This window comes from Mirounga leonina, unplaced genomic scaffold (genome assembly GCF_011800145.1).
Source record: "Mirounga leonina isolate KUSES-001 unplaced genomic scaffold, KU_Mleo_1.0 Mir_173, whole genome shotgun sequence".
Lineage (NCBI taxonomy): Eukaryota > Metazoa > Chordata > Mammalia > Carnivora > Phocidae > Mirounga > Mirounga leonina.
Window position 1 is genome coordinate 24,964,581 of NW_023270447.1, and position 12,661 is coordinate 24,977,241.

At 36.9% G+C, this 12,661-nt stretch overlaps 1 protein-coding gene across 2 annotated transcripts in view; it reads left to right on the forward strand.

The window, feature by feature from the left end:
- The window catches only part of TTLL7 (tubulin tyrosine ligase like 7), a 144,660-nt gene that overhangs the window by 46,555 nt on the left and 85,444 nt on the right, over window positions 1–12,661 (forward strand). For both annotated transcript variants that reach the window (XM_035018164.1, XM_035018163.1), the window contains 4 exons: window positions 3,764–3,885; window positions 4,743–4,810; window positions 9,017–9,175; window positions 10,495–10,711. In XM_035018164.1, the coding sequence (XP_034874055.1) occupies window positions 3,764–3,885; window positions 4,743–4,810; window positions 9,017–9,175; window positions 10,495–10,711 (566 nt within the window). The remainder of the gene's footprint in view (window positions 1–3,763; window positions 3,886–4,742; window positions 4,811–9,016; window positions 9,176–10,494; window positions 10,712–12,661) is intronic.

Genomic DNA, 12,661 nt, shown 5'->3' on the forward strand with positions numbered 1-12,661 from the left:
TTTGCTGTAGTTTTAATAGTAATATTTTTATAACCATTGACCAAACATTTCCACATGCAGTATCTCATTTAATCTTCCAAATAACCCTGTAAAATAGGCTGCATTACTCCCTTCCTCTCTTTTCCTTGCCTTTCCTCACTCTAATAGTGAGGTAAATTTGAAGTGGCTTATAGCCATAAGAAAATAAACATGGAAAAATAAAGATAGTAAAATAAGATGAATCTTGTGGCTGGCAAGAATCCAAAATACATACCATGAGACCCTCTATAGTTAGAGATGGACATGGATTTAACTCAGAGCTTCCTAGCAACCAAAGCAAATATTAAATCATAATCAGTTACAGGATGCACAGTGCCCAGAAGATAAAATCATACTGGTTATTCAAAGGACATATGACTTCTGTATTCCTGAGTCTTGAGAGAAATTTCTCTAATAGTTTCTTATGAAGACATGTTGTGGAATAATGAAGTACATTCTCTCAGTAGTTCTATAATTATTACATTATGAAATTCCACATTATTTTTTATACATCCTTTATAGCAAAGTTGAAGAAACAAGTCCAGAGTTAGCAACTTACCAAGTTCACACAGATGGCAAAAGTGGAACTTGAACCTGAATTCATTTGTTTCCAATTCAGTTTTCTTTTTACTATATCATATTGCCTATATAAAATGTGAATTGGAATTTAAAATGAGAAACACAAATGTTTCTTCTGTATCTAAAATTCAGAGAGTTGCATGGATTCCTGTTTTTAAAACTCCTGAACAGCCTTTGAGAGCTCTGTGGGTCAAGGCAAAAGATCATAGGACAAATTGTGAGGAATGTATTTTTGTTAATTTTTATTAAATGCGGACGAGAAAGATCAGAGAGCGGGGTATGTAAGTATGCAAAGGGAAACGTGAGGAAATGGTTCATATGGTTATCCCTGTTTTACCAATTAGGCGTTTGGTTTGGTAGAAATTCAGTATGGAGGCAAGTATTTCACCCCCTTTTAAAAGAGAGCTCCTAAAATATCAGCATTTAAAGGCGTGGAGTTAGGCGTTAGCTGTCAACAGCTTTCTATTTGGAGCTGACGCATTAAACGGATTTCTTTTCCGTGCAGTGGAGGATGATATCCTTAAAAGATTCCAATTGATTTCTAAAATTTCAGTTCAAATAAAAATTTGATTAAATAGCTTACCTGAAAAAAGTGACATTTTAGTACGCGGCATTGTATTTTTCTTTGAAGTTCAACTTTGTCAGCTCTTCAAGCTTTGAATTTCATAATAAAAGAGATTTATATATGACTGACCTTACAGATTTTCTTTTGTGAATCTAAGGAAAGAATGGATCTTTTCCACTATTGTTATATAACCTGAATGTTCCCAGCCTCACTGGTTCATGTACACATTCATAACCACATTGTAGTAGCTCATTATACTCCCTCCCTCTGTAACTGCCACCAGTTCCATTTCTCTCTTTAAGGTCTTCTTGGTTATTTCTGAGCAGCCCCAGACAACGTCTCTCCTGAATTCAGGAACAGGTCTGCTCTTGAGCTGCTATTCTGGCCTCATTATTATTTTCTGCTTATGAGTGAGGTAAAGCAGTCTCCCAGGCTGGGTGGCTATGGCCCTTGTCCTTCCTGTGAGCCCTAGGTGGCACAGCAAGTCCCAAGCCCTCAGGTCACCAAAGCTGCATGGTGGTCTGGGGCAGACAAGAGAACAGCCCTTCCCCCAACTCTTACTTTGTACATTGTCACCCGGACCTTCAGAACAGCCCCAAGTTTTCCCGAGCCTCTCATGGAAAATGGCAACTTCAGCTCAGCATTCCTCCCCGACCCCAGCATCACGCACCTCCAATCACTGTTCTCTTCTTTTATGTCTGTGTGCTAGGAACCATTGCATAAAAAGTCCTTTCTTTCTCCTCAGCCAAAAAGCCATCAAGAGTCTCTAGGACTTGAGACTGACAAGTGTCTGCTCATCACTTTTATACTTGAGCCAAGTAAATTCAGACAGTTGATCCCCTCTTACCATTTCTCCTCATATGTAGGGTATACAGTAAAAGGAAAACATTTAAAAATAAAACATTGAAGTGCTGCTATATAGTTACACCTTTCTATTAAGACTCATATGATCTCACTGATATGAGGAATTCTTTTTTTTTTTTTTAAAGATTTTATTTATTTATTTGACAGAGAGAGACACAGCGAGAGAGGGAACACAAGCAGGGGGAGTGGGAGAGGGAGAAGCAGGCCTCCCGCCGAGCGGGAAGCCCGTTGCAGGGCTCGATCCCAGGACCCTGGGATCATGACCTGAGCCGAAGGCAGACGCTTAATGACTGAGCCACCCAGGCGCCCCGATATGAGGAATTCTTAATCTCAGGAAACAAAAAGGGTTGCCCGAGTGGCAGGGGGTGGGAGGTGGGAGGGATGTGGTGGCTGGGTGATAGACATTGGGGAGGGTATGTACTACTGTGAGCGCTGTGAATTGTGTAAGACTGTTGAATCACAGACCTGTACTTCTGAAACAAATAAACATTATATGTTAAAAAAAAAAAAAAAGATAGCAGGGAGGGAAAAATGAAGGGGGGGAAATCGGAGGGGAGAGATGAACCATGAGAGACTATGGATTCTGAGAAACAAACTGAGGGTTCTAGAGGGGAGGGGGTGGGGGGATGGATTAGCCTGGTGATGGGTATTAAAGAGGGCACGTAAGGCATTGAGCACTGGGTGTTGATACGCAAACAATGAATCATGGCACACCACATCAAAAACTAATGATGTAATGTGTAGTGATTAACACAACACAATAAAATAAAATTAAAAAATATTTATTTATTTATTTTTAAAGATTTTATTCATCTATTTGAGAGAGACATAGTGAGAGCAGGAACACAAGCAGGGGGAGTGGGAGAGGGAGAAGCAGGCCTCCCGCAGAGCAGGGAGCCCGACGCGGGGCTCGATCCCAGAACCCCGGGATCACGACCCGAGCCGAAGGCAGACGCTCAACGACTGAGCCACCCAGGCGCCCCAAAATAAAAAAATATTTTATAAAAAAAAAAGACTCAGAATTCTGTTGGAACCCAAAATTTATCCTAAATATTTTGCTTATCTTTATTCCAAACTTGAAATTCATTGGAAGACAAATGTTAGTATGTTAATCAGAGGGGAGCATATAAATAGTTTGTACTGAAAAACAAGCATTCTTCCAAGCATAAATTTTTTCAATAGGATTAAAGGGTTAGGAGCAGATAGGAGGGCCAGTTTCCAGATCTCTACTGTGAATTCTGCTTCATTATTTCATATACTGAGTCAACATAGCTGACTTGGTTTTAACTGCTAAAAATAATTTGAACTGGGAAGGTGGAAAGTATAGGATAGGTCTAATGATCGGGGACTATTTTTACCTTTTCCCTTTTAGCCCAAGGTCACAAAAAAAGCCATGAAGTACATTTGCCTGAGTAGAGGTGTTGTCTCAGCTGTGTGTATGTTTTCCCTGGGCCATGAATAATCACTGAACTCTTGAGCAGTGTTGTGTACCTGCTAAATCTCAGAGGGTTGAAACCAAGGCTTTTGAGTGCAACTTAAAAGCAGTTCTCTGTTACTGTGAGTATAATTTGGCCCTAGATAAATTGTTGTAACTAAAAATAAGGGTATGCTGTAACTAATGGATATTTTGCAAATGAAATACTGTGAGATAAAATTTAAATATATCAAAAATGTTTCCACAATGAATATATTTCAGTAGTATTTTAATTTTCATTTCACTTAATCATTTATTTGCAGTTCGTTTAGTAATAGATGAAATGGGATTTATGAAAACTCCAGATGAGGATGAAACAAGTAACCTTATATGGTGTGATTCTGCGGTTCAGCAGGAGAAGATTGCAGAGCTGCAGAATTACCAGGTGGGGATTAATCATGACCAATTATTGGTTTTAGGAGAGTTATATGAATTCCATTATAATTTTACTTAGATAGGGTTCTTAATGTGTGGACATATTAAATTTCAGTTCTAACTTACCTAAATAGCCTGTTCTGTTGCTGTCCGGTTGTACTCACTCTTTGCATAAAAGCCTGAATTCCTTCCAATCTAACTTTTAACCTCTTTCCATCTTTAAGGAAGAATTAATAGGAGAAAAAGCTTCCTACATGGGTATTTTGCATTATGCTTAAAGACGAGTGACATGGAATAGATTGCACAGAGAGATCAGGAAGTGGAAATACCTTGTAATGTCTGCTATGTGTAACCTGGCTTCATTTATTTTTAGACTGTCAAACAAACATATTAAAAAAGAGACATCAAGCTAAAAAGCCAAATACACAGAATTTTAGACAATCGACATTTTGTATAGTTTGTCAGTGTAGAGTGTAATACAAAATTGACTATAGGAAACAAACAAGGTCATTTTTGCCAGTATTTCTACAATGCTTATCTGTATGAATATAGTAAATATAGAATACTAGAAATAATTTGGACATTGAATCACCAGTTATTCAACACAGAAAATTGTAACTTTAATATCTGTGTAAACACCATTTTCTAATTTCTTAAAAAATTTGCGATTTTATTCTTTGATTATTATAGATTCTTTAATCCTATAAAGTCATTATAAGTCATTTAATTTTAAATGTTTTACATTAATAGTTTTTTTAAAACATTAAACTCAGAGGATGGATATAACTCTATTATAATATAAATGAATATATTCATCAAGTCCATGAGAATATTAAATTAAATATTAAATACCTTTGTATTTTTCAGAGGATCAACCATTTTCCAGGAATGGGGGAGATCTGTCGAAAGGATTTCTTAGCAAGAAATATGACCAAGTAATCTTCATCTTCTTATAATAGAGAAGACCTTCTCAAAGTTTGTTTTGAATATTATAGTGTATCTTTCACCAGGTTACACTGATTTGAAATGATATATATTTTTTTTTTTAGATTTTTTATTTATTTGACAGAGAGAGAAACAGCGAGAGCAGGAACACAAGCAGGGGGAGTGGGAGAGGGAGAAGCAGGCTTCCCGCCGAGCAGGGAGCCCGATGTGGGACTCGATCCCAGGACCCTGGGATCATGACCTGAGCCGAAGGCAGACGCTTAATGACTGAGCCACCCAGGCGCCCCGATTTGAAATGATATTTTGATGGAAGAGATAGAATTTTAGAGCTAGCAGGTCTTAGAAGTTTCCTGGTTCTTCCTTCATTTTGCAGAGGAGGTAACTTAGAATCAGAGAAATGAGTATCTTGCACAAGTCCAACAAATAGTTAATAGCAGAGCTGGAGCAGAATCCTGGTCTCCAGAATCTCAGGCTTCTTTTTTACTGCAATTTAGCAACATAATACACTGTGTGTGTACGTGTATGTTCATATCCTGGTTATTGAGCATCTGTATGTTATTGAGCATCTGATGTGTGCCAGACACTGCACAGGTGCTTTTGTTCACTCACATACACATAGACACATGTGTATGTCCCTACCCAGGGATATATGTGTATGTGTATTTACCTCTGAAGAGACCACTATTTGGAGTGACAGTCTGCTTTTATGGGAAAAAACGTTCACAGTTTCTCAAGTGTTATACCAAATGAACTGCAGAAATTTTATGCAATTTATATTTCTGTGGATTAGGGTTTTTTTCGTTTAAGGAAGTTGAGTGATAATTTGAGAAAATTTTTAAAAAAGAAAACTCAAACAGAGAAAGGTTAGTAAACTTGGTATGCAGCTGAATATTTATATGCATCATGTGAAAGTTTACACACCCACTCACTCAACAAATATTTTTTGTGTGTCTACTATAGACTAGAGACTGCTAACAAGTAAACAAGACAAAGAAGGCCTGGTCCCTGCCTAGAACTCAAATTTTAGTAAGAGAGAAAGAGTGATACATATAATACAGTTTGATGGTACCACATTAGGGGAGAGTCAGTGTATGGCTGTGACAAGGATGATGACAGAGGTCATTTCTAGGAGGGCCCAGATGGTTTTCTGGAGAATTCAAATGCAAAATGGATATCGAAAAGTGTATAGGAGTTCACCCTTTGAGAAGAAGGCAAGGAGACTATAGGCAAAGACAACAGTGGGAGAAACTGTATGGAGACTTAAACCAATATGATATGTTTGGGGAACTACTAAGCAGTTTCTGTGGTTTTGTAGGGTGCCAGGAGGCTCAGTCTGAGATGATGCTGCAGATAAATGCAAAGGCCAGGCTGGGTACACCATGTTACTATGTTTTATTCAATCATTTAATCATTGATTCTTTACTCTCTTTATGCAGCAAATATTTCTGTTTATCCTGAGAGAAAGGAGAACTTTTTTAATGGGTTTAAGCAGAGAAATGTTGTTTTTGATACTCTTGGTGGGCCTGTAGATAACGGATTCAAAGAAGGTAGGAAGGAAGGAGGAAGCCCTGAAGGAGGTGATTGTCAACATCTGATAAACCAGAGGAGAGATAGTGGGAATGGGGTAGAGAAAATACTTCTGGAAAACAGGGAAGAGATAGAATTGACAGGACTGGAAAGCTGCTGTGATGTGAGACTCAAAGGGGAGGAGGAGAGCAGTGTCCAAGATGGCTTAGGAGATCGTGTAGGTGGGGCAATTTAGTAACACAGGGTTATAGGAAGAACAGACTTCAGAGGAAAGGGAATTCCCTCTGTAAAGTTTTGGACATGTGTTTCATTGAAGTCATTTACTTTCATCTAACATATTTATTAAATATCTATTATATGCTGGGCAGTATGCTGGCCTTTGGGCACATGAGGTGATCAAAATCACATTTTTGGCTTTTACAACTTTGGGTTGCAACTGTGATAAGTGCAATGAAGTAGAGGTACATAGTTGTAAATCAGTGCACAGTGAAGGACTTCTGGCTGAGGGAGGCATTGGAGAGTTTCCCTGAGGATGTGATGTGGAAGCCTAAATATGAATGCTGAGTAGGAGTTTATCGGTGAAAATGGTAGAGAACAGCTTTCTGGGCAGGAAGAATAGTATGGTCTGAGGTCATATGGTGGAAAACAGCAGGAATAGTCAGGATACTGAAATAAAGCCAGGTGTGGCTGGAGCACAGAGACATTGATGGGAATGGGAGAGATTAGCTGAACAGTGATGGTTGGGATTATAGTCCTTATCCTAAATTCCACAGGAGAGGAGGGGTGGGGGTGAAGCTGTTAAAATGACCATATTTGCATTTTGAAAAGATCATTCTACCTGCTTTGTAGAGAACAGAAGTCGGTATGGTTGGGAGAGGCAAGAGGGTTAAATGTAGACCCATTAGTAGCTATTACAAATAGGCAATTTCTCATTTTTATAGAATCCTTGGAATTTTCCTTAAGGAAAAAGGAATCTTCTATTAGATGGAAAGTTATGACCTATTTATATAAAAATAGAATTAACTAAATTACATGTTTAATATCATTTAGTAAATCCATGACAGCTATGAGCAGAAATTATTCCCTATTTCCAAATTCCTAAGACTGCATGTCTGTTTTGAAGCTATACATTTTTACATCAAATGATTTGTGCTAGATTGCTAAATGGAATAAAGTATTTCTCTTGAATATATGCATGCTTGGATTTTTTCCATATATATATGTGAAAGAATGGTATCATTCATAAATACTCTATGTGGTTAGTTTAAAATATATTATTTTAATTAAAACTTTAAATTGATCTAATTTCATATCATTGTTAAAAATATAATAAATACATTTAAAGGTATTGGAAACAAAAACAAGGACATTAGCACTGTTACTGTGTTTCCTTTAGCTTTGTGTATATGTGTGTATGTGTGTTTTTCAAACCAGTCAATGTTAGCCTATTTTGTATTGAGATTATTTAGCTTATTGGCTTATTCTGGATTTGACAGGTGGAGTTGGTAATTATTTCCCTTCTCATGGTGGAAATATAACCTTCTTAGAGGGTTTTCTTGAAAGAGCACTTGAAATATGATAACCATAGGAACCTACAGTTGTGGAGGCCAAGTGGCTTATATATTCCATACCCTAGTTTTAGAATGTAGGCCCAACCTCTGTGCACCCCATGTTCTGTGGTCCCATTTTAGATTTTACCAATCTCATCTGGAGACAATATCTCCTTATCTATAAAAGACTTGCATACATTTATTAAAAGGGCCTTTTTTTGAAATAATCAAATTTTCTTTAATAGATAATATTTTAAAATATTTCCTCTAATTTCTTCATTTTTATTGGGATGTATATGTACATGTACAAAATCAATTATGTACAAAATCAATATGGGATCAATATGTACAAAATGGTTAATATTTGGGATTAATCAAAAGTAAACATTTTATACCTAGTTTTATCCTTAAGTTATGTATCAAATAGGCAGCCTGATTAGTAGCAAATATAAAAATATCAGGACATACATTGTAGCCATAAAACCACATGTATAGGCATATGTAGTTCATGTTAAAACAAAACAGAACAAAATTTCTAGTATACTCAGAGGCTCACATGGTTTTCTCAGAAAAGTAGTTAAACTTCAAAAACAGTATAGTAAAAGTTGATCAAAACTGCTCCTGATGGGTGCCTCAGAGGACTTAAAATTATCTTTAAAGAAGCAACATGAATGGTACCTGGCAGTGAACTATTTCCTGCTACCCAACCTCTCATCCCAGAGGCAGAGTTAATGACTATTTCCACATGTTACCTTGCCATGTATGTCTTTATTGCACTTACCACATTGTATTTAATAACCTATATGTAAATTCCTTAGGGTAGAGACCATATTAATTTATCTTAATATCTCTAGTGCCTAGCATATAGTATATACTCGTATGATCTATCAATATATTAATTACTACATAGGACAGAGAATCTTGTCTGTATTTTTCACTGATGTATCCCCTGTGTCCAGAATAATGCCCAGCACATAGTAGGTACTTTATAGACATTTGTTGAATGAATCAGTAAATGAAGAACTGGTGGGAATTTAAATCCTTGCGATGTTAGTAGCATAAAGAAAATTTAGAAAAGTTTGAATAGAAATTACTTTTCATATTATCTCTAATTTACAGAATGATCAAGTCCCGGCCTCTGGATTATACCTTTGTTCCTCGAACATGGATCTTTCCTGCTGAATATATGCAATTCCAGAACTACATGAAAGAATTGAAGAAAAAAAGAAAGCAGAAAACTTTTATAGTAAAACCAGCTAATGGTGCAATGGGTCATGGGTAGGTATTTTTCACCCAGAACATATAAAAGTTTAAAAAAAAAATTGGGCAAAAAGAATAAATGTGAGCATTCACTCATGGTTGAATATGAAAAAAATAATAAAATGGGTCTCTATTGCTTTTTTGGAACTACTTATTGAGCCATTTTACCCTGTCCCACAGGCTTCTGTTATTCAATTTAAAAATTAAGTCAGTTGAAAGACTTTAATAGGAGACAACAAAACAGAGAAAAAAAAATGTTTTCTAATTTTTTCTAAAACATAAAATTTGTATTTATAATAATTTTAGAGTAAGCTTGGAGGGTAAAACTCAGTTGATGTGGTAGAGCTAAACTGACTTGGAGAAAAAAGTGGTAAGGTAGTTACTCTTTCAATAGCTAGAAATTTAAAGCAAAATAAGTATATTAAGCTATTCCTTATGTTCTGCAAATAAGTGAAACCATATGATAATTGACTTTCTCTGTTTGACTCATTTTACTTAGCATAATCTCCTCCAGTCCCTACTAGGCAGTTTAAAACTCTGCCCTACTCTTCATTTCCTGCTTGTGCAGAGCCTGATGGTTAGCCAGAGGTAAGAGCTTAGGTAGGGCCTTTCAAGTGTTTCCTGAGCATGCACATGGCATTCTAGATTTCCAGAAATATGTCTGAACTTTTCAAAGCTTTTATTTCCCAAAGATTCTCATACTTCAGTTTTTCTTCCCAATATTTTTAGTTAGTATATTGTTTTCTCCAACCTTTATTGGTTGTCATAGGCAGCAGGAACTAATGCATTTGTCTTTAAATGTTTTCACCCCCCCCCCCCCCCCCCCCCCCCCCCCCCCCCCCCCGTAGCTGCCTCAACACTAGGAGAGTTCCTAATTAGGCAAGATAAGAGCAGTCCTTGAGTTCCTTCAGGGAGCCTCCAGACAGGTAAAACAACAACAGTAACAACAACAAAACTACCACAAGAATAAGGTCTATTCTGCTCCCTCCAGAACCAGAACCTGTACTGGGAACATGGGCTGTTGTTCAAGGCCATTGATAAGTTGAGGTTGGGGGATGGGACCAGAGTAAGTTAAAATGCCACAAAGCTCTTTTACATAGATTAGGCTTTTTTTTTTTGATTAAGTGTTCCCTGGTTGTTACAAGCTTTTGGTCAGTTTCTAGGTTTCCAAAAAAGTTGATTCTGACAATTTTTTGGCTGTTTATTGCATTTGTGGAGGGACAGACTTTGGAGTTCCCTACTCCACCATTTTCCTCTTGAGTATTATGTGTAACTTTGTAAACATCTTGACCCCATATCAAATTTGTCATTTAATTCTCTTTTTTTTTTTAACTTAGGATTTCTTTGATAAGAAATGGTGACAAACTTCCATCTCAGGATCATTTGATTGTTCAAGAATACATTGAAAAGCCTTTCCTAATGGAAGGTTACAAGTTTGATTTACGAATTTATATTCTGGTGACATCGTGTGATCCACTGAAAATATTTCTCTACCATGATGGACTTGTGCGAATGGGAACAGAGAAATACATTCCACCTAATGAGTCTAATTTGGTAAGTGATACCAGACAGAATATATGGTTTTATTCATTTGTTCAACTTGTACTTTTTAGAGCATGCATTGTGTGTAAAGATTATATGAATCAAAGTACCTCTTACCAGGTTTTTATAGTCAGGAATTGTGTACATAAACAAGACTGCTTCTAATTTATAGACAGATTTGTGAAAATTAGAAAAAAAAAAAAAAAGGTGTCTCCTCCAGCAGGCTAATTAGGAGAGGGCACTCCCTTTGGGTGCTGTGAGCACAAGGATGGATTTCAAAGCACATGTGTATGTAGTGGCCTTGCATAGAAATGACATGTACACATGTGTATACAGTGACCCTATATAGAAATGGATTTCAAAGCACATGTGTATGTTCTTTGGCCCTGGATGGAAATGATTTATTTAGAAATGTAAATAAAAATAATATCTCATTGAGAAGTACAGACAGAGTGTCATCGAGTTGAGTATAGGGGTAGTTTATGTTTAGCTTCTCATGGAGGAGGTGGTATTTGAGCAAGCTTTATATGACAGATATGGTTTAACATGTAGGATGTGGGAGAAAATATTTGAAACAGAGAAAGTGAGAGTTATCAGAAAGTAGAGTTATTAATTTGTCACTTTGCACAAAAGAAAACATGGTAAATTTACATTGACCAAATGTAAAGTAGAGACATAAATTGGTAGTTTCAGTGTGTATTTTAAAATCTATTAAATGGAACTTTCTGTAGATATTTTTCCATTAAGATTTCCTTTATGCAGCCATAACTCATTGATGAAAGTCATAACTGCAGTTTATGGTTTATGAAGGTCGAACTGTAATTTATTATGATAATTTATCATGAGAGTCACAAACTTTATTATCCATACTTAAAAGTTTAGTTAACCTCTACCCTATTTTTGGACCTACTAATTATAGTAAAAATTATATTTAATTAAGTATTATTTCCCATTTTGTCAAAAGCCTGGTTATTGTTCTTCTCCAATGTTATGCACACAATTAACTGCACTAAAAGTGGTCATATTTTAAGGCAGCACCTGGGTGGCTCAGTCAGTTAAGTGTCTGCCTTTGGTTCGGGTCATGATCCCAGGGTCCCGGGATCGAGTCCTGCATCAGGCTCCTTGCTCAGCGGGGGAGCCTGCTTCTGCCCCTCTCCCCTGTTCATGCTCTCTCTCTCTCTGTCTTAAATAAATAAATAAAAATTAAAAAAAAATCCTAAAAGTGGTCATATTTTAAAAATTACATAATGACTGTTCATAAATGTTACTATGTTCAATTAATGAAAAATACTGTAAACCTGGCAAAGGAAGAACAAGGGAACTGTAAAAGTTTTCACTGGAAAGGAAGATAAAGGAAAGAATCATCTCTTTAAAGGTCATAAGGTGTGAATATATCCAGTCACCAAGTAATATTTGAACTCTACTGGATTCTAGGCATTGTGCTGGTTATGGAAAAACAGTGACCAAGACAGCTACAGTGCTTGACCTCTCAAAAGCAACAGTCTAGTGGGGAGGCAGAAAATAAAATAAGCAATTATAATACCTGATGGTAAGTGTAATGGTCTAAGACACTGAGGGGGCAATGGCAGTGCATAGCAAGGGCGTCTAACCCAGTTGGAGATGAAGTTTAGAGAGGGAGTTTGTAAAGTGAAATATGAATAATGGAGGGTTAGCCAGGGGCAGGGCAGAGTGGGGTGGAAGTCCATAGAGAAAAATGGCCCAGACTTATGGTGCGTCTGGAGAAAGCACTCATACTCAATATGGCTAAATACAGACCATGAAGGGGTGGGTATTCAGAGATGAGGAGGAAGAGCCTAGAGGACAGATCCTTCAGGGCTTTTTAGGCCATGTCTAGGATTTTGGAATTTAACCTAAGAAGAAGGGAAGCATTGAAAGATTTTAAAGAAGGAAAGAAGGAATGAGATTTTTGTCTTAAAAAGGTCACCTGGTCTGTATGTGGGG